Source organism: Lolium rigidum, chromosome 7 (genome assembly GCF_022539505.1).
Source record: "Lolium rigidum isolate FL_2022 chromosome 7, APGP_CSIRO_Lrig_0.1, whole genome shotgun sequence".
Taxonomy (NCBI): domain Eukaryota; kingdom Viridiplantae; phylum Streptophyta; class Magnoliopsida; order Poales; family Poaceae; genus Lolium; species Lolium rigidum.
Genome location: NC_061514.1, coordinates 51,098,553 through 51,122,132, shown reverse-complemented (window position 1 = coordinate 51,122,132; position 23,580 = coordinate 51,098,553). Strand labels below are relative to the sequence as shown.

The 23,580-nt window shown below is 45.2% G+C and overlaps 3 protein-coding genes across 4 annotated transcripts; 1 reads left to right on the top strand and 2 right to left on the bottom strand.

Annotated features, from left to right (window-relative positions):
• The first annotated feature begins 3,024 nt into the window (after positions 1 to 3,024).
• Positions 3,025 to 18,739, top strand: LOC124670555. 2 transcript variants are annotated; one of them, XM_047207038.1, is made up of 3 exons: positions 14,198 to 14,329; positions 14,437 to 14,617; positions 18,461 to 18,739. In XM_047207038.1, the coding sequence occupies exons 1-3, from the start codon at positions 14,267 to 14,269 to the stop codon at positions 18,613 to 18,615; spliced, it is 399 nt and encodes a 132-aa protein (XP_047062994.1). In that variant the 5' UTR covers positions 14,198 to 14,266; the 3' UTR covers positions 18,616 to 18,739. The 2 variants fall into 2 exon arrangements, 1 of the variants encoding a protein (XP_047062994.1); XR_006992554.1 differs by lacking the exons at positions 14,198 to 14,329; positions 14,437 to 14,617 and adding an exon at positions 3,025 to 3,259.
• On the bottom strand, positions 8,803 to 19,613 carry LOC124670554 (4-hydroxyphenylacetaldehyde oxime monooxygenase-like). The gene is made up of 3 exons (XM_047207037.1): positions 19,200 to 19,613; positions 9,658 to 10,253; positions 8,803 to 9,530 (listed from the first exon to the last, which is right to left on the bottom strand). The coding sequence occupies exons 1-3, from the start codon at positions 19,534 to 19,536 to the stop codon at positions 8,925 to 8,927; spliced, it is 1,539 nt and encodes a 512-aa protein (XP_047062993.1). The 5' UTR covers positions 19,537 to 19,613; the 3' UTR covers positions 8,803 to 8,924.
• A 2,083-nt stretch (positions 19,614 to 21,696) lies between these two features.
• LOC124669227 lies at positions 21,697 to 22,889 on the bottom strand. The gene is made up of 2 exons (XM_047205886.1): positions 22,010 to 22,889; positions 21,697 to 21,943 (listed from the first exon to the last, which is right to left on the bottom strand). The coding sequence occupies exons 1-2, from the start codon at positions 22,867 to 22,869 to the stop codon at positions 21,757 to 21,759; spliced, it is 1,047 nt and encodes a 348-aa protein (XP_047061842.1). The 5' UTR covers positions 22,870 to 22,889; the 3' UTR covers positions 21,697 to 21,756.
• Positions 22,890 to 23,580: the final 691 nt, after the last annotated feature.

Sequence of the window (23,580 nt, the reverse complement as noted above, 5' to 3'; positions counted from 1 at the left end):
GACAGTATCATTTAATGGACCCGATATATAGGTGGACTTGAACTGATCACATGATACCCAATTTACATCGCTTCAGTGTAGTTAAACTATGAAAACTCGGGTAGTGAGATTTAACACATTTAACTGATATACAATGAACTACAAATTCTAACAACCCATCTGGTTTGAGAAGAGATTTAAACCTACGTGAAGGCCTGTACCATTCATTTAAAATCAACTTAAAACTGAAACACTGAGTAGTTGCTCATACACTAAGATTTGATAAACTACAACATATGATGAAATAATACATCTTTGTGAACATGTCCAAGAAGAGAAATTTTATGTCACTTCAGAGCCATCCCTTAATCAAAAAATCGAACAAAAAGGGTGCTCAATTCTGAAAGAGATTTACATCGCAGATTTTCCTTGGAACTTCCCAAGACGCTTTAGGAGCAACGCCTAGTACATCACCTTGCTCCACAATAGTCGAACGCTCACCCAACTTTCAAAAAGAATGAATCAATGGCCGGGTAATAGGTTTAACTATGAACATATCTTAATATACAGCTTGAAGCAGATTGTGCATAGTGATTCGGCGGCCAGCTTGTGGATGAATGCAGCAAACTTTTCGAGGTCCAAGATGTCGAACGCCTGCACGTTTTGAGAAATAAATCAAAGTTGTAAGTTTCTTCTACTGCCAACGATATGCAAAATAGTGCAAAATTCCTGAGACATAGGTGACGACTTCAAAGTTACAAACAATACTAACTACTAACGTAAATGACACAACATTGACAATATTACATAAGAAGGTGGAATTTCTTGGCATAAAAATAGTATTTAGAGGTATCTGTTTCTTTTAACAAGAGTACCTGGTTTGATGAGTTCGAGTTGTTAACACTACTCCCGGTAACACATAGAACAACACACCAAAGAAACACAATGCACATGAACAGTTAATTCATCTGAATTACTTACTCAAACAAAACATATGTATGACAATACAATGAGCAAAAAACTGAAACCACCCCTTCATATTCCACTTACGGAAACAAAAGGGTGAGAGTGCGCCGAGCTACCGTTTCGCCTGCGGGAAACCCCTCGCGTGCAGGGGAACTTTCTCGCGCCCTCCCACTCGCTCGTAGAGTTTGCCATGGACGCGGCTCGTTGAGCCTGCTATGGGCAGAGCCAGCTAGGAAGACATCGAAGCACCATTCACACCCCTGGCCATAAAAGCAACTTCTTTGTGGATAATATATGTACTCCTAATATACTAATATACTGGCTAATACTTCAACCTCATCGTACTTTCGTTAACTATCTAGACTGAACATATCACCAACATCTGGCAATGCACATGCATGCTTACCTTTCAGAATCACATAAAGGTCATAGCTTTTGATTGGTGAAATTTATCATTTCAGTACCACCAATTTCAGGTGAATACCTCTGTATGTTGCATGCAACAACATCATTAGTTTCCAGGCTGATCTTGTAAATGAACAAAAAATCTGTCATTGTTTTTTTAAAGGAGGTGGAAACCCCGTTCTCTGTGTCGAAGGGATGAATACAATCTTCGTTCCTGAATTCTTGCAAAGAGGTGAAAACTTCCTCTAAGAGTATGTAAAAGCCTACATGTGTTATCAGAACTTCATAGGTGTAAATAAACAATCACACACTTCTGTTCTTGAATTCTTGCAACAAGGGGCTTCCCGTGGGACAGGTTCTAGTCGATACTTACCAGCTAAAAATCATCTCATCTGCTAGCCCGGTCCTAAACGGAGGGAATCAGTTACTCTGGTTGCCATTTTCTCTAGGTAATATGATCATTGGCAAGCCATTCTATAGAATCTCAGCAGTCAGCATCTGTTGTGTATAAGTTAAAAAAGACCAAAAATATGGCCGAGAGATCTTGGTATAGTAGCCATAGTCATAAAAAATATGAGTGAAAGAGAGAAAAATTAGCATAGTGTAACATGAAATTTACCTGCTTGTGGTCATTGACGAAATAACAATGTACAACAGGAACAAGCATTTCAGAGCATATCCATGTAGATAGAGAGCTGGAGAAACGAATGTGAAATTGTTAAACAACAAGAAAATTTTAATTTAGTGCACTTACACCTGTACCTCTGTTCGCTCGTCACCCGCAAGCTGGTCGCCGCCAAGCTTTTCGAAGTATATAAGTGGACATGAGGCTTCGAGTGCCTAATCCTTCAGCGAGAGGATCGACGGGCGAGGCAAGACATCTCTCCCCACTCTCCGAGTAAAACCATGAGCACACGTTTTTTCACTATTTAGGATGAGGCGAAGAGCGAAGTTCTAAAAAAGAAGATGCGAGAAAAATCAGATTGGAAGAAAACAAAATGAAGGTTCACTCGTGTCTCACTATTGACACCAACAGTCTTTCTCTCAACCTTCCTCCATTGTGGCCAATCGAGGCAAGGTGATTCGCCTCGGGGTGTGGTCGATGAGGTGTGGCACCATCTTCTCTGCCCACCACCATCTTCTTTGGCCTCCGCCATGAGCTCCCGCTGCCGTACCATTCCTCCATGAACCCCAACCCGCTAATTCCGAAACGAAGGCACGCGCGGCTTCCCTTGGGAATTGACATTGAAGCGGCCAGCGGCGGGACAGTCAGTAGAGAGACTGTATGAGAAAAAAGACAGCCAGGACCGGCGAGGATGGCGCTGCTCGTCATTGGCTTTGATGGCCTGATGCTCTGCCGCGCGCTTCCAGTTCTCCCGATTTTATTCCACCGGCCACCGGCCCCATCGCCTCCATGAGGATTTACCTAACTTCATCTCCAGAAAAGGGAAACAATAACCCCGTGAGTTGTGGCGCTAGTACAGGGAGGAAGATAGCGCCTCTATTAAGATTGCACTTTTCCTAAGTAACAGCTAGCTGTTTTACAATTGGTGAACAGTCACTTTTTTAGCCGTCCGATCTGATTCTTGATTCACCAATCTCAGCGCTATCTCATCCCTTATCATTTCTGTTTCTGTGTGGGCTGTCTCATTTCGCTCAGGGGAGGAGGGGCAGAGGCTGCCATGGCGGAGAGGTCGTCACTCGGCACCGACCCCGCAGACAGCGCCACTGGATATGGAGGGAGCGGTGTTTCGGGTTCGGGCGCCACCGCCGATGAAGATAGCAGTCACCCCGCAGCCGGTACGAGCGACGTCAGAGAGATCCGTGGACCGCGAGCCTGCTCGACCCGCGGAGGAGAGACGGCCGGCGGTTAACCTGCGTGGAAGACATGGCCGCCTTTTTGGGTGAGGTACTCACCTGAATTCTTCCTCTATCCCATGTGTGCTCCGATTTGATTTTGTATTAGCTCATCTGCGTTTAGTTCTGGTTTGGGGCATTCTCTGAGCTATCGTCGCTAGGCCTGCATAATGTTCTCCTTGTCCACGGTCAATTACCAGAATTGGAGGGATTTTGTGCAACAGCAAGCAGAACGTAATCAAGGATGGCAGGAAACATTGAAATTTTAGTGTTCAGTGTGATTTTAGGTTCGCGGATTATCCAGGGCTCGCTGATTTTGTTCTTATTTTTGGTATCTCATCATAATCCCATTCTTCACCCTGCTGTCCGGTGGAGAAGCCATTGACTGGCTAGGTTGGAAGGCAGGTGGTACATACAACAGTGGCGTTGGCAGAAGAGGATCAGTTGTAGTCTTGCCACTCCGAGTACAAATGGCTCCACCATGATTACGAGTGAGAACTTTTGAGCTGGAAGTCTTCTTTGAGTACTTGCAGATGGTTGAAAGACTACCAAGATATCCATACAAGTGTTCAATGTTCGCATAGAATTCCTGACACCAAATACCATCAGTCCTTTGGAATAGAATACTGTTTGCACCTAGTAGTCATATTATTCTCTCATTCTAGTAAGAACAAAATCAGCGAGCCCTGAATAGAATACTGTTTGACTAAGGCGGCATCGGTTCTAGCATAGTCATATTATTCTCTCATTCTAGTAGAGCATGCACGTTTATCTCTTTTTTTAATTTTTTTTATCTCACTGTAGTCTTCATCATTTTAAAATATTTGCCTAGACTTATTTCTTCAGTTGTATCACATATTTTCAGAGTTATCTCAGTTTTTTGAAAATTGTATTAGCTTCAGACTTCATCAATGAGTCAACTCATAGATCATATTTTTGTTCATTATTTCTTTCAGTCATGCTCTTCAGTTTATTCATTCTTTCTTAGTAATCTCAGTGTGTCCATGTTCCCTCATTTTCTGTGTCTCATTTTCTTCTCTTATTATTGTGATTCTTAATCTTTCTTCAGTTATTTCAATCTTAGTCATCTTAGTCAGTCCATGTTATTCTTCATTTATTTTAGTGGTGCCCTTCAGTTAATTCTTTCTCAGTTAGTCATCTCAGTGTGTATATGTTATTGTTCAGTCCTCAATTAGTTTCTCGGTTAGCCTCTGTTTATTAGTTCTCAGTTCCTCTATGTTTATTCTATTTATTCATTTTCTCATTTAATTTTCCTATGTCTCCCATTGTACCAGTCACATATTTTCTTGGAATTTCACTCAGTATCTTAGTAATTTAGTTGGTTTTTTTGCTCAGTTTGTTTCTTATGTCTCTGAGTTCTTTTTCAGTGATTTCTCGGTGCTTTAAAATATAGATTAGTCTTGCACTTTTTCATTCACTCATTTCTCGACATTTCAAAATTCACTTCTTATTTCTTTGCTTTGAATGTCTTGAGTTGAGTATTCAGTTCATCATTCACCTCTTTTTGATTTAGTCATCAAGTTTCTTTGTTATTCTTAATCATGAGCATATTTTTGTCACTCTTCATCCCCCTCTTTTCATTTCTTTCCCAATAACATCCCTTCTTTGCATTTAGTCTTTAGTTTTCATTCTATAGGGACCTCAATCCTTACTTTTCACATTTTATTCTTTAGTTTAATTCAGAGTTCAGATGCTCTATCTTCCTTTTCTTCTGTTTTAGGAGTTTTCTTCATTTTCTTTCTTTTGCTTCTTGAAGTCTACATAAACACGCGGAATCTATGTACTGTCCCCTGCACTTCTTGGTGCAAGGGGAGATTTATGCATTTCCTTATCTTTGTTGCACCATCCCTAGGTCATCTACCTATCATATATCTTTCCACATCCTGGTGGAGCATAACCTTCATTATATCATTATATGAAAGCAGAGCACACCATCGTTTTTTTTTCCAAAATTGCGTATAAGAGTACTTCTCATGGCCCTTACCCATCTACACCAAATAAGTTATAACCATCACTTGGGTATGTAGGGCCGGGTCGATCTTGTAGAACTACTATCATGTGTTGATTAGACATCTAGTGTAGTGTCGTCTAGCAATCAGTGTGTCCACTTCTTGTATGATGACAACTGACAAGTGCATCGGGCCCCTCTTGAATCGGTTCGTTCGTACCAACATACAACTATGTTTAATGGTAAACGACCTTTTCGTTTGCATTTTTTTCATTTTGTTGTATTTTCTTGTTTTACCTGAGTTCCTTCAATTTATAGCACTTTTCTTTTTAGAGGTAAGGCCCAGAGGCCCAGCTTTAAATTAATAAAGCCACAAACGGCAGAGTTACAAGGTGCTGAACGAACAGCTTACAAGCATCAAGGAACAAGCAAACATAGAACAGCTTGGTCTTCAAAGCCATCATCCAACGGAATGGACAGAGCGGAGGAGCGGATACGCCGTGAAGCTCACCACCGGACTCATGCCATGATCAAGACCTGGCGCGTCGCCACCAGCATGCCATCCGCCTCCGCCTTCGAAGAAGGCCCCAACCTTCTCACCCTGGTTCGTAGGGCGCCGAACCATCGAAGGCGAGAGCGGCCTCTCCCCAGAGCGCGCATATACACCTGGGCCAGCGTTCCAAGGACCATCCCCAAGCACAAGCACCGCACGCGAGACACCACGGGCATCACCGCCGGCCAACGCACCGACCACCCAAAAGACTTCAGCTTCAGGACATCGCTCGCCGAAGAAGACACGGCAAGAAAAGGGCATCCGTGTCGCCGTGAACGTCCGGTGCACCCATAGCTGCCGGAAAGGGGACATCTTTCCCCTTTCGCCCAGGCCGAGGGCGCCGACCCGCCGACAAGCCACCGCACCAGCCGAGCACCACCACACTTCGCCACCGGAAACGCCGCCACTGCGGGCACCGGAAACACACGCGAGCACAACCACCTTCCGCCGTCCCAAGGCAGCGCCTCCAAGGAGAACACGACGCTCGAACGCCGTCGCCGCCCAATCAAGAGATTTTGGGTTTTCACCCGGGCGCAGAGGAAGGAGGGAAGGGGATGTACCTCAGCGTCGCCTCCAAGGAGGAAGACGGCGTCCGAAATGTCGCCGATGCCGTGGCCGCCACCGCCGGCCAAAGATCTCTCCCGGCCAGAGCCCTGGACCCTGCCACCCCAACACATCACCCAGACGAGAACGTCAAGATGCCCTTGGGATGGGTACTACGTGGAGCAGGCCGCCGTCTTCAGAACAGACTCGGAGGTCGACGGGGCGACCACCGCGACGCGAGCAACCTCCACCGCCTCCACGCCGCCCCCGCGACCGAGGAGGCGGTCATCAGCACCGGCCAACGCCCCCGCCGTCCGGGACCGCGCCGCCCTCACCTTGCAGAGGCCGCCGCCTCAGATCTCCGGCCCCCACCGGGGAGAGCGCCGGTCGACACAGCCCAGGCCCGACGCCACTCCGGCAGGAGCAGATCGGAGCCAAGGTCGCCTACCGCGCGCCCGAACCAGCACCGGCAAGCCCCGAGCGGTGTTCCTCCACCGATCGCCGCACCGGGGAGCCAGGGGCCCAGATCCCCACCGCCCCCTTCACCGGCGTCGTGGTCTTTGACCGGCGGCGCCTCCAGAGGCGGCGAGGAAGGGAGGATGAGGGGGAGGGAGCGGCGGCGGCGGGCTAGGGTTTCGCCCCTCGGTCGCCTGGAGGGGGCGACGCGAGGGAGCGAACCGGTGTGTGTCTTATAGCACTTTTCTGTCTTCTCAATGCTGAAAATTCCCAAGTTGCTTCGCAGATCGACATGTAGAAAATGCTGAATAATGTAAGAGGGTCATCTCATACTTTTAGTATCTAAGTAATGCATTCTAACATTATTTCAGCTATGCATTCTTCAGTTTCTTATCTTTTTTGCTTATGCTTTGGCACTCTCTTTATTCCGCTTCATCAGCCAATCTTTCATCCAACTTCAGCCTGGCAGTCTCTGCGCACAAAATCTCCGAGATATCAAAAAAGAAAATATGAATAAAGAAGGTTGTCTTTCTGCCTCGGAAACAAGATCAGAGTACCTACAAGACTCCCGAAAACTCATATCTGATCTCGAGCTCAGATGCTCTCTGTTTCTAGACCAATCACCGTCGCCACCTTCCTGGCTTGTCAGTGTATTCCCTCGTGTATTCTCTTATTTTGGACAGTGTATGGCCCCAGCACACTGCAGATCATTAATGCGCTCAGGAGCGTCTCCAGTGCATCAATGGAGCTCCCTCCAAGCTCAAGAGAAAAGAAGAAAGCAACAACAGCGGCGGCCATGACAGGGCGCTGGGAAGGAAACTGTCCTGCTCCTTGGTCGGGCGGTCAGTGGGAATCTGCCGCGAGTCCGCCTCCGCTCCCGATGGCGCGAGCATCCAGAGGGTTTTTTTTTCCTGCAGGATCGCCTCATGAAGCTTAAACAAGTGCGCTCAGGTCTTCATCTCCTGTGTGTTTCTTCTTCATCGCGTCCGGCAGTACGTGCGCGCCTATATGGCCGCGAGCTTCCCATGGCATGCCAGCTGATCTGCAAGGTAGTCCTGGAAAGCGGCAGTGGCCAGCTTTAGATCTACGCGGTGAGTACCGACGAGCTTCGGGATGGACCGGCGGAGGCGGAAGCGCCGCTCCCTATTGCGCCCTTCTCACGGCCGCGACTGTAGCCAGTCGTACGCTACCCGTATTATCCTGTTTCACCCTTTTTGTGAACATTGTATCTATTCTTAACTGGTCTGGCTGCACACATCCCAACAAGCAATGAAAGGTCCACAAAAAGAGCTCATTTGTGCTCGGGATCAGAAACACCTCATCCCAAGACTCCGATAATTTACTAAGAGCGCTTCTCGTCTACATGCGCAAAGTTTGTTTAAATGTCGCCACGGCTACGCTAGGGATTTTCGCATGGAGGAAGGAGTGGTTGGAGTAGGACGTCAGCTGTTTTGCTTTGGTGGATAAGGTTGAACAGGTGTTTTGGATCTTACACGGATGCATGTTCTTGCTTTGGTCGATAAGGTTGAACAGGTGTTTTGTATTCTTTTCTGGACAGGGCTAAAAAGGTCAGTACGTACTGAAGAAATGAAAACACTGAATTCAACATGGGCTGTATTCCCCGCAAAAAAAAAACATGGGCTGTATAAATGTGTCTGTTTCACTGGAGTAGTACAAATGTCATTATTTGGTTGGTCAAAAAAAGTGTCTGTTTCCCAATTGAAAAACAGTCAGCTGGTGTATAGTCACTCCCTAAGATTGATCATGTTGATATACTCGGAGGTCGATGGGAAGAAGTGCCGACTCTGTTGGATATGCCAAGTTTGTTAGCCAATTCGTTGGTCAGGGAGGAAAGGGCGCGTATGGTTAGATCGTTTGTTGTATATGAGCTAAAACAAAGGGCGTGCAAGGTTAGAGCGTTTTTAGGATTATGGTATGCGGTTGGGATTACAACGAGGTGAGAGCGTTTTAGGAGAGGATTGGAGGGAGTGCGGGGTGGCATGTCGTTTGTAATTTTTGGACGTGGGGGGGTATTATTGTCCATCCTGAAAATGTGACACCAGGCATTCACCAGTTTGCTCTTAATAGTAGAGATTGGCTACGATTGTGCCCCAGTTCTAAGATGGAGGAACAGGCATGTACAATAATAAGTAAGTACATAGTTATTACAATTGAACGTTAGTTTATTTGTGTCAGCTAATGCTTAACTGGCACGAGCGATAGAGGCACCTTCTTGCGAAAAACAAGTTGCCCTGTTTCCTCCATATCGATGTCCTGCTCCTTCATCCCTTCGGGGAGTTCCCAGTCGAAGCAATACAGCAGATTTGCGAGCACAAGCTCGACATTAGCCACGCCCATGGCGATGGCAGGGCAAGCCCTTCGCCCGGACCCAAACGGCAGGAGCTCGAAGTGAGATCCCCTGAAATCGACGTCCGTGTCCTGGAACCGCTCAGGGTAGAAGTCCTCTGGTGTGTCCCATATGTCCGGGTCTCTCCCCATCGCCCAAACGTTCACGTGTATCCTGGTGCCCGCAGGCACGCTGTAACCAGCGATCTTGCAGCTCTGCATAGTTTCTCTCGGAATCAGTAGAGTCCCCGGCGGGTGCAGCCTGAAGTTCTCCTTGAGTATCATCTTCAGGTACTTGAGGTGATGCACGTCTTCTTCCCCCACTCTAGGCTTGTTTGTCACCGCGGCCCGCACCTCGGATTGTGCTTTCTGCATCACCCTTGGGTTCCTCATGAGCTCAGACATGATCCAGATTGTAGTGACGGCACAGGTGTCAATTCCACCGGTGAACGTATCCTGTCAACATTGTGAATTTTGTGACATCCATTTTAGAGTTGAGTGGAGTAAAGTGGAGCTCTTCCAAACACACCCATAAGTGTCGAATATATTATTCGAAAATAAATGTAGAAACAACGACGTGTACCATGAGGATCCCCTTGATGTTCTCACGCGTCAATGCCAGAGGCCCCTCTTGACCATCACCATCTCTCCACATCTTCACCAGCGCGTCGACCATGTCCTCCTGCACCCCCGCCGCCAGCCTCTCAGGTTCGAGGTGTTTGTCGATGACCGCATCGAAGAAGGCGTCGATCTTTCGGAACACCCTCCGCCTCCGTGGCGCCGCGCCGGTCAGGACGTCCGCCCACCGCGCGAGCGCCGACGACGGGAAGAAGTCCTCGAAGGTGAAGCTGCCGAGCACCCGCAGCGTCTCGTCCATCATCTGCTGGAAGCTGCTCCGCTCGAACGACGCCGACCCGTACATCTTCCCGAACGCCACCGTGCCGATGATGCCGTCCGACAGCGCGTACAGCTTCTCGCTGAGGTTGACGGGGATGGCCGGAGGGGTGGCTGCGAGGGAGTCCACGAGCCGGTCGACCTCGGCTGCTCGAGCGTAGGCGAAGGACTGGACGCGCCTCGTGCTCAGCAGCTCCACCACCAGGAGCTTCCGCATCTCGCGCCAGTAGTCACTGTAGGGGCCGAATGCCACGTCCAGGAAGTTGTAGCTCAGCATCCGTGCACCTGCGCGTTGAGAAAGCGAAAGTTTGAACTGAAAATCGCAACAAAGTTTTGCTATAGGTGGAAAATTCATAGAGGAGCCCAACTGCATCTATGCGGAAAAAATGACATCAGAAATGTCAAAAAATCTGGAAAAAAACATCATACATGAACAGTGTTGTATGTGCACACCCAAATTTGTATGACATCGAACATTTGTCAGCGGATATCCTGGTGATTGTCCCCGTGTCTCTCTGTGTGTTGCACATTTGGCCTTTGTATTTCCGCTATGCAGTAATGAAAAAGGGCTAACCTGTTTTTTTAAACGGTTTTGCTATGTCTCAGTCAACTGAGATTTTCTTAAGTCCAAGTCAATTACAAAAATGTGCTTTGAGTTGCACATTTCTGTTAAAAAGTGCAATTGCACTTTTCTGATACAAATGTGCAACTGAACCCAGTTGCACTTTTCTTTGAACTGCAGTTGCACTTTTCTGAGTTGACTGAGATTTAAAAAAATCTCAGTCAACTGAGACATAGGCACACCCTTTTTTAAAAAATCTATGAAATATGCTGTTTTTCGTGACCTTGTGAAAAATTGCTACAGTTCAACGACGTTTGCCGAAATGCACTTTGATTTTGTCTTTTCAGATACCATTAAAATTTCGTGCACATTTGTTGGCCGGAAAATTTGTCACTTTTGCCTGAAATATAACCATGCTAATGCTATGACCGATGTTCAAAAGACTGTATCAGTTCTTTTGTTTTTAGCCATGCGATATGTTAACAAATGTGCCACAATGGTGATATGACCGTTGGGACTTCACCTGGCGATACGGGTGGCGATCTCGCCGCCCCAACGCTGGCGAGGGCTCTGACGGCCAGTGAGGGAGTCTGCTCACCGGAGTGGCTCGGCGGGAGCTGCTTTTGGATGTTGCAGCTCTCTGATGACGAAGGCGACGGGGAAGAAGACGGGGAAGAGGACAGTGCCATATCGGCAAGGTGTTTCTTTCGATCACCGTCGCCGGTAAGTGATGTTGATCTCCTTGAGGACTCAGCGGAGCTGACGCGGAGGCATCTCGAGAGGATCAAACGGCGCGATGATCAATGGATGGCCACCAGAGCGGCGATGCTGTTCTCTACGACGGAAGGTATGAACTCGTCGCTTTCTCTGCCGTTGGGGAAAAACCATGGTTCAACTAATTTCAAGGCAATGCCAGTCCTAGAACCTATTGTGCTCTTCGATGATAACGATGAGGATTGGACCGTCGTTCGCCGGAGGCGTTGGTCACCGGCGTTCAGTGCGAAAACTCGAGATCCGAGAAAGAAGGAGAATTCGAAAAAACCTGTTGTGGGACTTGTCAGGTTGCGAGGCAGTACGAAGTGTTCTAGCCCAAATCTTGAGCGACAGAGAGGCTCCTGTTTCTCTCGATCGAACGGCAATCAGGGTCCACAACTCGTAAAGATCGGGAGCGCTATCGCTGCACATGCGTTTTGGAACCTGTTAGGGTTAGCCTGGAAGCGGTGCGAGACTGGTGCTCCTGCTGTTCTGCGACGGTGCTCCGACGTCTCGATGAATGGCGATGGTGGCCAGGGGGGTTTCAACCCGAGTCGCGGCAGCATTGGCCAAGGTCGAGGTGGATACGGCAATGCCCGGGGAGCCTTTGTTGCACGGGGACACCACAACCAGGGGGCGCTCGTAGCGGCTATGTATACGGACCAGGCCGCGGCTACCAAGGTAACAGTGCTAATACGGGTTTTGGAGGGGGCCGAAATTTCTTCCATGGCGAGTCTAGCAGCGCGGCAGGCACGGGTGCTGGTCACCACGATGACAATTGGGGTGGTCCGAATAACAACTTCCAGAGAGGTACCAATTACAGCAATAACAATAGGTTTGTACATGGTGGTAATCAGCAGAGATGGAACACGGGGCGTGGTGGTGGTTATCTGAATCGCCCTCGTGTTAATGGGGCGGATGCAGCTGCATGGAATGGCATTGACGCCGATCTATTGCAGCAGACGGTGCAGGTGGTGGTGGCGGCGGTGACAGCTGTTACAAAAGCTAATGAACCGCCGGCAGTAAGGGTACCTCAAGTTGATGATAATTTGGGTATGGCTACGGATCAGCAGGTGGGCATGTTAGTTGCGGCACCAAATGCTATTCTCCAACAGCAAACTGTGACAGGTCAGGGGGCTCAGGATATTCAGGAAGCTGGTGCGAAAGGAAAGGATAATGAGGGCCAGGGTTCTCCTCCGAAGAAGAAGGAGGATAAAGCGGGATGTTTCCGTTGTAAGAAACATGGACACTATATTGATGATTGTCCTACGCCTTTCTGTGATATTTGTGAGTCCATCCACCATGCAATCCCAGCTTGTTACCTTTTGAATGCTCCAAAGCCCACAACAACTATCCATGGTTATGCAAATGAGGCACTTATGCTTTTTGAACTTCCATGTGGTGCATTTAAGGCCAAAACTAAAAATCCAAAGTTGGCCAAAGTTACTGTAGATGGAGATGCTATGACTATACCAGAAATAATTAAACAACTCAAGAAGATTGTACCATCTGAGAAGTTTAATTGGGAAGTGTTCCATTTCAGAGATAATCTACTTAGAGTTAAACTCCCAAGCAAACAGGAAGTTCAGAGGTTGAAGAATTTTGGCACTTATATATGCACAAATAGGGAATCCTGCTTGACATTTGACTCTAGAAGTTTGGGTTCGTGTTCAAGTTTGCCATCAGATATCAGATCAGATTACCTATCCTTATGGGGAGTAGGAACTCTTTTTGGAAAGACTCTAGATGTTGACATGACATATACTCGTAATAATAAAGTGCTGAGGACCAAGATTGGATGTTTAGATCGTAATCTTATTCCGACAGATAGTGATGTTTTCATTAGAAGGGGTTTTTTTAAGTTACATTTTGAAGTGGAGACAACACTAGGATCACAAGAGGTGAACATGGCAGAAGCAAATAATGGTAATGATGGGAGTGATGATGCACACCAAGGAGAAGGAAAAAATGGTGGTGGTATAGGGATATGGATCCCAAAGGTTTAGATGAAGGAAATACATCTAATAATGGACAAGATGGTTCATTTGAGAATAATGGGGTGGATGGAATGCAAGTGCAAGTTAATCACAATGATGAGATTCAGATTGTGACCAATGTGCAAATTAGCCCTACAGGTATCCCCCATGTTGCCCAAAATTTTGATAAAAAAAGCCTATTTTTCAAGCCTATATCACATGTTAAAAATCTGGTACCAAATGACAGTTTTTGCACTAATTCTGATGTAGATGGCCAGCTCAGCGTATCCACCTCGGGATCACCCTTGATCGGACGCGTGGCGGGGAGTGGTGCGGCTGGCAGGGTGCTGCTGCATGCGCCGAAAGCTGCGTTGCACCCAGTGGCCGATAGCCTTATGCCAAGGCCAATCATTGGCGTGCAGAGGTCTGACCACCTGGTCGGGCGCGTGGAAGGGAGCAGGACGGGTGAATGCATGGTGCAGCGTGTGCCACCTATCGCAGCGTCCCTAGTGGCCGACAGCTACAACCTCGGCCAATCAGTGGCGTGCAGAGGGCAGATCATCGGGGAGGCTGCCAGCAGAGAGGGGACCGTGTGCCTGGCGACATGTGCAGCCGCGTAGGGGCAGGTTCCAAGGCAGGATCTGGTGTGGCTGTGCACGCCGAACCAACGGCGATGGGCGTGGTCCGATGGCCGCACAAGATCCAGCCTGGCAATGCTGTTGCTCGTGGGTCTGCCAGGGAGGACGGCAGTAATCATTTGGCAATGATTGCCAATCATGAGCTCATGATGGGGGCAGAATCTTCAGATGGTTTGGGATCTTCTGTGCACAAGTTTGTTAGGGGAAAGGGTATGAATTATGATATTTCAATTTTTAATAATGTTTATGTTGATTGTGAGTCGTGTATGTCAAATACTATCTCTAATTCAGTATCTCATGGGAGCGATACATATGATGCAGGTTCGTTTTTGCACTCCAATTTGGTTGGCTCGTTGAAACAACCTAAGAATGATGCTACGAGAAATTATTTTTTGGCCAAGGAAGGGGAGAAGGCTACAGTTGGTCTTCAAGGTATAATGGGGAATGCCTCGTCTATGAAGACTATTGCTGAGTCATTTTTATCTTTTTTGGATTCATCTAACACTGCTATGCCCACATTCTCAATTTCCCTAATGGAGAGTTCACCAAATATACCAGCTCAACCTACTTGGGATGAGATCATTGCTTTTGGGGGAATACCAAAGGCATCAAATGGAGTGAGATCCGATGCAAGATTGGAAAATCGGCCCGATGTGGATATGCCTCAGATGGAGAAGGCAATGAGAAATGCACAGATGCGTGATACTTCTTGCAGTTCAGGTATTTCTTTAGTTCCAGAATTTTCAATTGTTAATATCCCGAATAATGAAATATGTCATAGAGCGGATCGTTTAGGTGTATCGGAGGAGGATGTGGCAAAATCAATTAAGGGAATCAAATTGTTAGAAGAGGGACGTATTCTAACAATTTTGCAAAAAACATTGAGTGAGAATTTGAATGAAGATGAGGGTTTGTCCAATCTTGTGATGTCGAAAGTTTCTACCTTATATGAGGATTTGGTAGAGGTGTATGATATCACATTGGGGTGGATGAGCATGTGGAGCTTCTAAAGCCGGTTGTTAGGGGAAAGAAAACTAGGCAGAGGAAAGTATATGATACTAACAATGTTCACAACAGCTCTAGAAAACGAATTAAAAAGCAATTTTCTTAATGCAGAACATAAAAGGAATAAATTGGAATCCGGGAGGTTTTGGTGATATACCTAAGCATTTGTTTGTCAAGGAGGCAATTAGAGAGCATAAAGTAGATGTCATAGCCTTGTCGGAGACTGGAAGATCTAACTTCTCTATACCCTTTTTAAACCAACTTGCTCCGGGTTATAACTTCTCTTGGTTTTGTTTACCACCACATGGTCGGTCTGGGAGTATTCTAGTGGGAATAAACTCAGATACACTCCAGGTGTTATATTTTTGTGTAAAGCTTCATATTAAATGCAAGAGAGATGGTTTCGAATGGATTCTTGTGCCGGTCTATGGGGCTGCCCACGACTCGCATAAAGCAGAATTTTTAGCAGAATTAGTAAGAACTTGTGAATCTAAAGCACTACCTATGTTGGTAGGGTGTGATTTCAATATTATACGGAAGAGGGAAGAAAAATAATGATAATTTCAAAACACGTTGGCCTTTTGTTTTTAATGCAATCATTGAGCGTTTGAATCTACGTGAAATTGCACTAACTGGTAGACAATATACGTGGGAAAGTCATCGAGACGAACCTACATACGAGAAACTAGATAGAGCACTAGCATCCATCTCTTGGGAACAGAAATTCCATTAGTAACTGTACAAGCATTGACTAGATTTGATTCTGATCGTACTCCGATACTTATTGATTCAGATGTGAAAGCACATCTGGGTACCAAGTGAAAATTCAATTTTGAGCTACATTGGTTGCGACAATAAGGCTTTTTTGACATGATAGTAAAGGAGTGGAAATCAGTTTCGGTAGGAGCGAACCCCATGGAGGTTTGGCTTAATAAGCTACGACATAGAAGGAGATTTCTCAAAGCATGGGCGAAGAATCAAAGTGGAAAGTATAAAAAGAAAAAGAGAGACTGTTGTATATCATTGATCAATTGGATTTGAAAGCGGAAACGAATATTTGAGTGGGAGTGAAAGGGAAGAAATAAAAAAGACAAATGATAGTTTAAATAAATTAAGAAGGGATGAAGAATCTAAATGCGCTCAAAGAGCGAAAGTTAAACATATTCAAGAGGGTGGGAATAATACGAGATACTTTGATTTGATTGCAAATGGTAAACATAGGAAAAAGAAAATCTTACAATTAGAGCAACGAGAATGCACTATTGTTGGGGAAGATAATTTGAAGGTCTATATCACTAAATTTTATAAGAAATTGTTTGGGGCACCGACACCAAGTAATATTTCTCTAATAGAAGAGGCGGTACATGATATATCCCGCAAATTTCTTCGGTTGAAAATGAGACTTTGACGACGCCTTTTATAGAAGAAGAGGTCTTTGAGGCAATCTCCTAGATGGAACTTAATAAAGCGTCTTGACCAGATGGTTTTCCGGCGGAGTTCTATCAAAAAAATTGGGAAGTAATAAAAGATGATTTGGTGGTGCCATTCTTTCAATTTAGTCAAGGGGAATTGCCCCTCTAGAAACTGAATTTTGGAGTCATTACATTACTACCCAAGAAAGAAGATGCGACCCAGATGCAACAATATAGATTTATTTGTTTGTTAAATGTATGTTTTAAAATATTTACTAAAGTTGGTACAAATCGCATATCCGTGATTGACCCAAAGGTTATAAAACCAACTCAATATGATTTATGCCAGTAAAAACATTTTAGAAGGAGTGGTCATTCTTCATGAAACAATTCATGAGCTCCATACCAAGAAAATGGATGGGGTGTTGTTTAAAATCAATTTTAAAAAGGCTTATGATAAAGTGAAGTGGCATTTTTTGCAACAGACTTTGCGAATGAAGGGCTTCGCTCCAGAATAGGGTAGATAAGTTCAACAGTTTGTTCAGGGGGGGAGTGTGGGGGTCAAGGTTAATGATGATATTGATCATTATTTCCAGACAAAAAAAGGATTGTGCCAAGGGGACCCTCTTTCCCCAATGCTTTTTAATATTGTAGTTGACATGCTTGTCATCTTACTTGAACGTGCAAAACAGGATGGCCAAATCAGAGGACTTATCCCCCATCTTGTTGAGGGTGGTCTCTCTATATTACAATATGCAGATGATACAATTCTTTTTTTAGAACATGACCTCCAGAAAGCGGTTAATATGAAATTAATTCGATGTCTTTTTGAAGAGCTATCAGGACTTTAGATTAATTTCCACAAAAGTGAGATTTTTTGTTTTGGAAAAGCCAAAGAGGAGGAGGACCAGTACAAACAGATCATTGGATGTGATGCTGGTTCACTTCCATTTAGATACTTGGGTATTCCTATCCATTACAGAAAGCTCAGGAATTCTGATTGGTATCCGGTGGAGACCCGATTTGAGAGTAAATTGAGTTGCTGGAAAGTCCTTATCAATTCATTCTTGACTAGCCTATCTATGTTTATGTTGTCCTTCCTGCAGATACCCGTTGGGGTAAGGAAAATACTGGACTTCTATAGATCTGGGTTCTTTTGGCAGTCTGATGAAAATAAAAAAATATCGGCTCACAAAGTGGAATATCATTTGTCGTCCTAAAGATCAAGGGGGTTTGAGGATTGAGGTTCTCGAAATAAAAAACAAATATCTATTGAGTAAATGACTGTTTAAACTTATTAATGAAGAAGGGTATGGCAATAATTGCTACACAATAAGTACCTAAGACATAAGAAATTATCTGAGATGCATGCTAAAGCTACTGATTCCCCTTTCTGGAAGGGGTTAATGGGAATCAAGGAGGAGTTTTTTTCTAGAGGCTACTTCAAAGTGGGTAATGGGATGAGTACCTGTTTCTGGGAAGATACTTGGCTAGAAAATACTTTGTTAGCTCAACAGTATCCGTCCTTATATAATATTGTACATCACAAAAATGTAATAGTAGCACATGTTTTATTCCAAACCCCATATTACTTTCTGATGGGTGTTGAGCGGTAACAAATGGATTTCATGATTACAATTATGTCGAAAGCTGATGTTGGTAAACTTGAATGAAGAGTGATCGTTTTGTCTGGGATCTGACATCCCATTGTCTGTTTACGGTTAAATCTATGTATGAGGTATTATGAATGACCATATACCTTTTTTGCGAAAATATATCTGAAAGGTGAAAATTTCCCTTAAAATAAAGATTTTCATGTGGTTCTTGAGTAACAAAATTATGTTTACTAAAGACAAATTAGCTAAACGTTACTGGAATGGGTGTTCGAAATGTGTGTTATGCGGGGAGGAGACTATTCAACACCTTTTTATTGAAAAGTCATTTAGGTAAAAAAAATCGTACAGTTAATTTCACTTATGATCTTCCACCTAAAACCAATATTACTAATATGTTTGGTAATTGGTTGAATGGAGTAGATAGATAATCTAAGGCTTTTGTTCGGATTGGGATTTCCTCCTTATGTTGGTCTATATGGAGGGTTCAAAACGACATTATCTTTAACAAAAAAAAAATTCACTTCTTGCAGGTTATTCATATGGTGGCACATTGGGTTCAGCATTGGGATCTCCTTTCGCTGGAGGGACAGCGAAATGCCATGGTTTATGGATGCACACGGCTCCAATGATCGCTCAGGATATCTTGTGCCAGACTGGCTGGCGACATACTAGGAGACTATGTTAATGTGTAGTTATAATATGTTTTGCTCTTTTCGCCGGTTAATTTTTGTATCAATTCTTGGCGATGCTTGAGTTGTAACACATACTCGATCTGATCGCTTTTTAATAAATGGCCGTATGCATCATCATGAAGTAGAAGACGGGCTACACCCACATTTTGAAAAAAAAAAAAGAATTGGGCAAACCGGTACCCGGCAACTCAGTCAGCTACACGAACCGTGTTGTATGTGCACATGCAAATTTGTATGGAAAATGACATTTTCTGACTACCATGCTGCACAAGCTGTCGCCCCCATTGCATACGTTGTTTTCTTGAATAGTTTTTCTTATCTTATCTGTTCTACTCTAGCATTTTCGGGTGGTGGTAGTAGGCTATCATTACAAGTTTTGGCAGGTTGTCACATCATCATAATAGCCGGAAGCGAATAAGAATTTTGATTCATTCCTTTCAAAGAAACCCAAGATCAATACGTCATACAATCTTCTCTAAAAATGAGATCAAATAATATAATCATCACTACGTTCGGATCATTGAAAAATAAATCAAAGTAAGATTGTAGCGTTTCAGAGAAACTAAGACGCACTTGCCTGGTGAATTTGGCCGGCTGCAGCAGTGCAGGTCGTTGGTCCGGAGAACCTCCTTGGCCGCCTCCGGCGAGGCGACCACCACCATCCGCACGCGGCCGAGCTGGACCTGCACCACCGGCCCGTACTTCCTGGCGACCGCCTGGAAGTAGCGGTGCGGCCGGCTGCCGAGCTGCAGGAGGTTGCCCAGCACGGGGAGCTGCTTCGGAGGGCCAGGAGCGTTTCTCGCTCTCTGCCTGCCGCTCCTGAAGAACAGGTAGAGAAGAGGAAAGATAAAGATTGAAGATATGAGTGTGATGAGAGGCCATGGCCACGGGTTGGGAAGAGCAGGAGCAGCCATGGAGGTGATATGCGCTGCGCGGACGACAGCTAACAGGGGGGAACTACTGAAGGGGAAGCGTGCTTCGTTACGCCGGAAAGAAGTCTACATCACCCCCACAAGTATTAGAGTTGGGACAGAACACCTCTCATGTTTAAAGTTGCACACTTAACCCCCATGTTTACCAAACCGGGCAATTAACCCCCTGTCTTCTGAAAAGCTGTTTTGCATAGTTATTTTGGGGACGTGACACTAGCCAAAACCAGGCATTGGTCTGAGCGGCTCACGTAGTCCATCCCACGCGATCGACGGAGAATGTTGCTGCAGGGGACCCGACAGGTCGTTGTGGAACTCGTTAGACTGCAACGGCATGCTGATCGTCTAAGGAGCCGCGGCGGCGGAACACATCTTGGAACTCAAGGTGCAGGCCGTGGACGAACGAGTCGGCGCGTGAGCATGAGCTCGGCACGCGCGCGTGGTCGTCCCACCTGGAGCTCGACACGGTCGTCTGTGCCTAGATCTTGCAGCTCGCGCGCGATCAGCGGCGCCTGGAGCTTGATGCGGTCGGCGGTGCCTGGATCTCAACGTGGTTGGCGGCGCCTGGAGCTTGGAGTGTGCACGGTCCGGTCCAGGGGCCAGGGCTGGGGCGAGGAGGAGGCTTAGCCCAAGGTGATGAGGTCGTACCAGAGTTGTGGCCATGGATGCAGCGTTGGGAAGGAGTAGTCGAGGTGCTCAAACACGGGACCTCTTCGAGCTCCGAGGCCGGTGGGGATTGGCAGGGAGTGGCATGGCTGATTTGCGGATGGAGCAGGGTGTTTGGGCATGCCGCGTCGTTGAATTTTATTCTTTGCAAACCACTTCATGTTGGACGAATCACATGGTAACACGTGGTAAAACCAGCCCGCAAAACAGCTTTTCAGAAGACAGGGGTTAATTGCCCGGTTTCGTAAACATAGGGGGGTTAAGTGTGCTACTTTAAACATGAGGGGGTGTTCCGTCCCAACTCTAATACTTGTGGGGGTGATGTAGACTTCTTTCCATTACGCCGCTGATCATGCGCGTGTATCTTTCGACCACTGCCACGTTCCATTGTTCCAACATTTCAGTCACAAGAACTTTATGGAAGAAAGTACTACGGATTGATCTGCAGCGAAGGCGTGTCACCCTCCGTGGAGGGCCCTGTGGGCTATGGTATACTGATCACGAACTGAAAAGGCAAATTGTGGAGATTGATTTGGTATGATCTTCCTTGATCCCTGCCACACCTAGAATATCTGGATTAGGATTTGGAAGGCCTTCAATTTGAAAAGAGAAGGATTTGGAAAGCTTTCCGTACTACTATTGCGGATGGCAATTTCAAATATTCAACTTGCCAGGTGGTGAGTTACCGGCTTACCGCTGGATCGCGTCCAGAATTGTCAGCGCCATACTATGGTCCAAAACCTTAGAAACCTAATATGGCACGGTAATTTAGAGCAATAAAGTTTTGATATGTGGCAGAGAAATATCAATTTGAAAAAGTGAAAGTTTTCATTCAACCCATGGTTTCTGAAATTGTACGATGCATGTTCCGTCGCGCCACACCCAGGAACCAGAAATTGAATATTCTCCTGATATAGATCACCAAACCTTATGCAAGTGAGCGTGTTGTGCTTTGAATTCACATATTCATTGTGTAATTTGAGAGGGAAAATTTGATCCATACCACTAAAAGATCCAAACTTTAGAAAAATACCACTGAAAGTTTTTGAGATAGAAAAATGCCACTCAAATCTTGCTCCGTTGTCTACTTTGTACCATCACCGTTATCTCTAACAGATCTGGGGATTTAAAAGAAAAAACCAGTACTTGTATGCCCATCAAGCAACAATTAGGCTCCACCTCAACTCCCTCTCCAGGCTGCACCTCAACGGCATCTCCAGCAGCATTCAAGCTACAACTCATTGGCTTCTCAAGTAATATTATGGCAGCATATAACATAAAATCTGAAACGAATTTTCATCATGAACTCAACAGTATAAGGTGGTATATAGCACTTCTTTCAGCCAAAAATTTCATCATATAAGTGGACACTTTCAACAACAGAGAACACAACTTCAGTACATATTAGTATTCATAACAAGCTAGCACACCTGCAGATGTACCAATACAAAGCGGAGTTCACAGCAAAAGCCATAACATAATCCATCTTTTGTACTACACCTTGTTCATACTAATAAGAGACTAAGGCACCTAATTTATCTACTCAATGATGATCCTACGACTGATTCCTCCTGGTGAGATTGCAACCATCCTTCTAGTAGTTACACCTGGGCTAGTTGGAGAAAGAGAAGCCATCCTTCTAGTTGTTACAGCTGGGCTTGAATGAGGCATTGGAGAGGGTTCAACAACTGTTGTGGAGGCTTCAACATCTTCCGATTTAGTTTTCCTATGAGGCATTGGGTTAGGGGAAGGAAAACTACAACACAAATAAGAAAAAACAATAGTACAGTACCTTGACTTTTTCGCTTTCTTTGGACGAGGAGGTGGAAGCTCTTGTTCTAATTCAGGTTGAGTAGCATTGCACCCCTTCTCTATATGTACAAACTGATAGCACCTTTTGCATTGATTTGGTCCTCTTTTTCCAAGCTCTCCACTAGCCTTAATTCTTTGTTTCCTTGGCCTACCAACATCAACCTTTGGCCATTCAGACCTATCATTCATTGGATTGATCTGAATTTGATAAGCCATCTTGAACCTCTCAACCGAATAGTAGTCATGCACAAAGTCCTCGGTCTTTAGTTGTCTAACTTTGCCAATTAGGTATATAGCATGAGGGCATGGTTTTCCGGAAACCTCCCATTGTCCACAACCACATTCTCTTTTCTCAAGGTCAACTGCATATCGCCAAGTCTTCCCTTCTTTTGTTGTTCCTGATATTTCGGCTGCCATGGGACCACTTTTCTGGATATCATAGTGCAGCCCTCGGCTCTTCATGTTCAACTCGTGCAACACACTTGGGAGAATGAGGCCTTCAAGTCTATTGGCTATCTCTCCCCTTGTGTACATATTCTCCAAGATCATGATCCTAATCTTGTCCATCAAATAATCAACGGGAAGGTCCTTGTAATCCTTAATCCAATTGTTGAAGCATTCTAATATGTTGTTGTTCACATAATCAACTTTGCGGACTTTGGAGAATTGGGATCTACTCCATATCAGATTGTGATGCTTATCTAAAAAGGGAATTGCTTTAGGACAATCACTTGCAATTTTCTCCATCAATGCATCATGCCTGCGGGATGTACATTCCCATGCACAAGGCCACATATACTTCAGCACCTCACCCTTGAACTTCTTCCGAAAATTGGCCATTAGGTGTCTAAAACACTCACGGTGCTCTACATCAGCTCCGAAAGCCACTCACGGTGCTCAAAACCAACATACGGTCTACACCCAGCCAAGAAGCCATCAGCACATGCTTTGATGCACACAAACATCCTTGAAAAATTCATTTGTCCATTGATCTTTTTGCAATCAATCTCAACAATGCTTCCTGGGCAAGTTTCTTCTAGGGCTGCTTTGAATCTCCATAACATTGAGAAGCTCTCTTCCCATATACCATGAAGCTCATTCATTGCGGACTTCTTCCCTGCCCACACTTTAAAATAAGACAACTCAATGTTGAATTGTTTCTCCAATCTTTTCTGTAACTTTTTTGCACTAAGAGTGGGATCCTCTTTAATGATATCTTTGGCTCTTCGAGATATCCAAGACGTGGAAGCCTGATGTCCCTTCAATGTGGCTGAACCAGCACAAGTGTGATCATCCAATGAAGATATCTTGACCACCTACAAAAAAATATTATTGACAAGGTTAGGTATTTCTTTGACAAATATGTGCAAATAGCATAATCAAAAAATTTGCTGCAAATAACATAGAAGAATAGTTACATAAATGTGTTGCCACCAAGAAGTTTCTTTGCATAAACTTTCCACTCGCAATTTTCAGCCGCGCACCTTGCCATGTACCTCTCTGTGTCACTGTGTTCAACCTTAGTCTCATACTCATTTTTAATGGCATATG

What these genes read in the sequence shown, in the direction of transcription:
- LOC124670555 (XM_047207038.1), top strand. Translation starts at nt 14,267, where the DNA reads ATGATGCTACGAGAAATTATTTTTTGGCCAAGGAAGGGGAGAAGGCTA. An exon ending in GGCTACAGTTGGTCTTCAAG is followed by an intron (nt 14,330 to 14,436) that starts GTATAATGGGGA and finishes TCCCTAATGGAG; the next exon opens with AGTTCACCAAATATACCAGC. An exon ending in TGATACTTCTTGCAGTTCAG is followed by an intron (nt 14,618 to 18,460) that starts GTATTTCTTTAG and finishes CACTTCTTGCAG; the next exon opens with GTTATTCATATGGTGGCACA.
- LOC124670554 (XM_047207037.1), bottom strand. Translation starts at nt 19,536, where the DNA reads ATGGCTGCTCCTGCTCTTCCCAACCCGTGGCCATGGCCTCTCATCACA. An exon ending in CAGCCGGCCAAATTCACCAG is followed by an intron (nt 10,254 to 19,199) that starts GCAAGTGCGTCT and finishes CTCAACGCGCAG; the next exon opens with GTGCACGGATGCTGAGCTAC. An exon ending in ACATCAAGGGGATCCTCATG is followed by an intron (nt 9,531 to 9,657) that starts GTACACGTCGTT and finishes CAATGTTGACAG; the next exon opens with GATACGTTCACCGGTGGAAT.
- LOC124669227 (XM_047205886.1), bottom strand. Translation starts at nt 22,869, where the DNA reads ATGGCCAATTTTCGGAAGAAGTTCAAGGGTGAGGTGCTGAAGTATATG. An exon ending in AAGAAAGCGAAAAAGTCAAG is followed by an intron (nt 21,944 to 22,009) that starts GTACTGTACTAT and finishes AATGCCTCATAG; the next exon opens with GAAAACTAAATCGGAAGATG.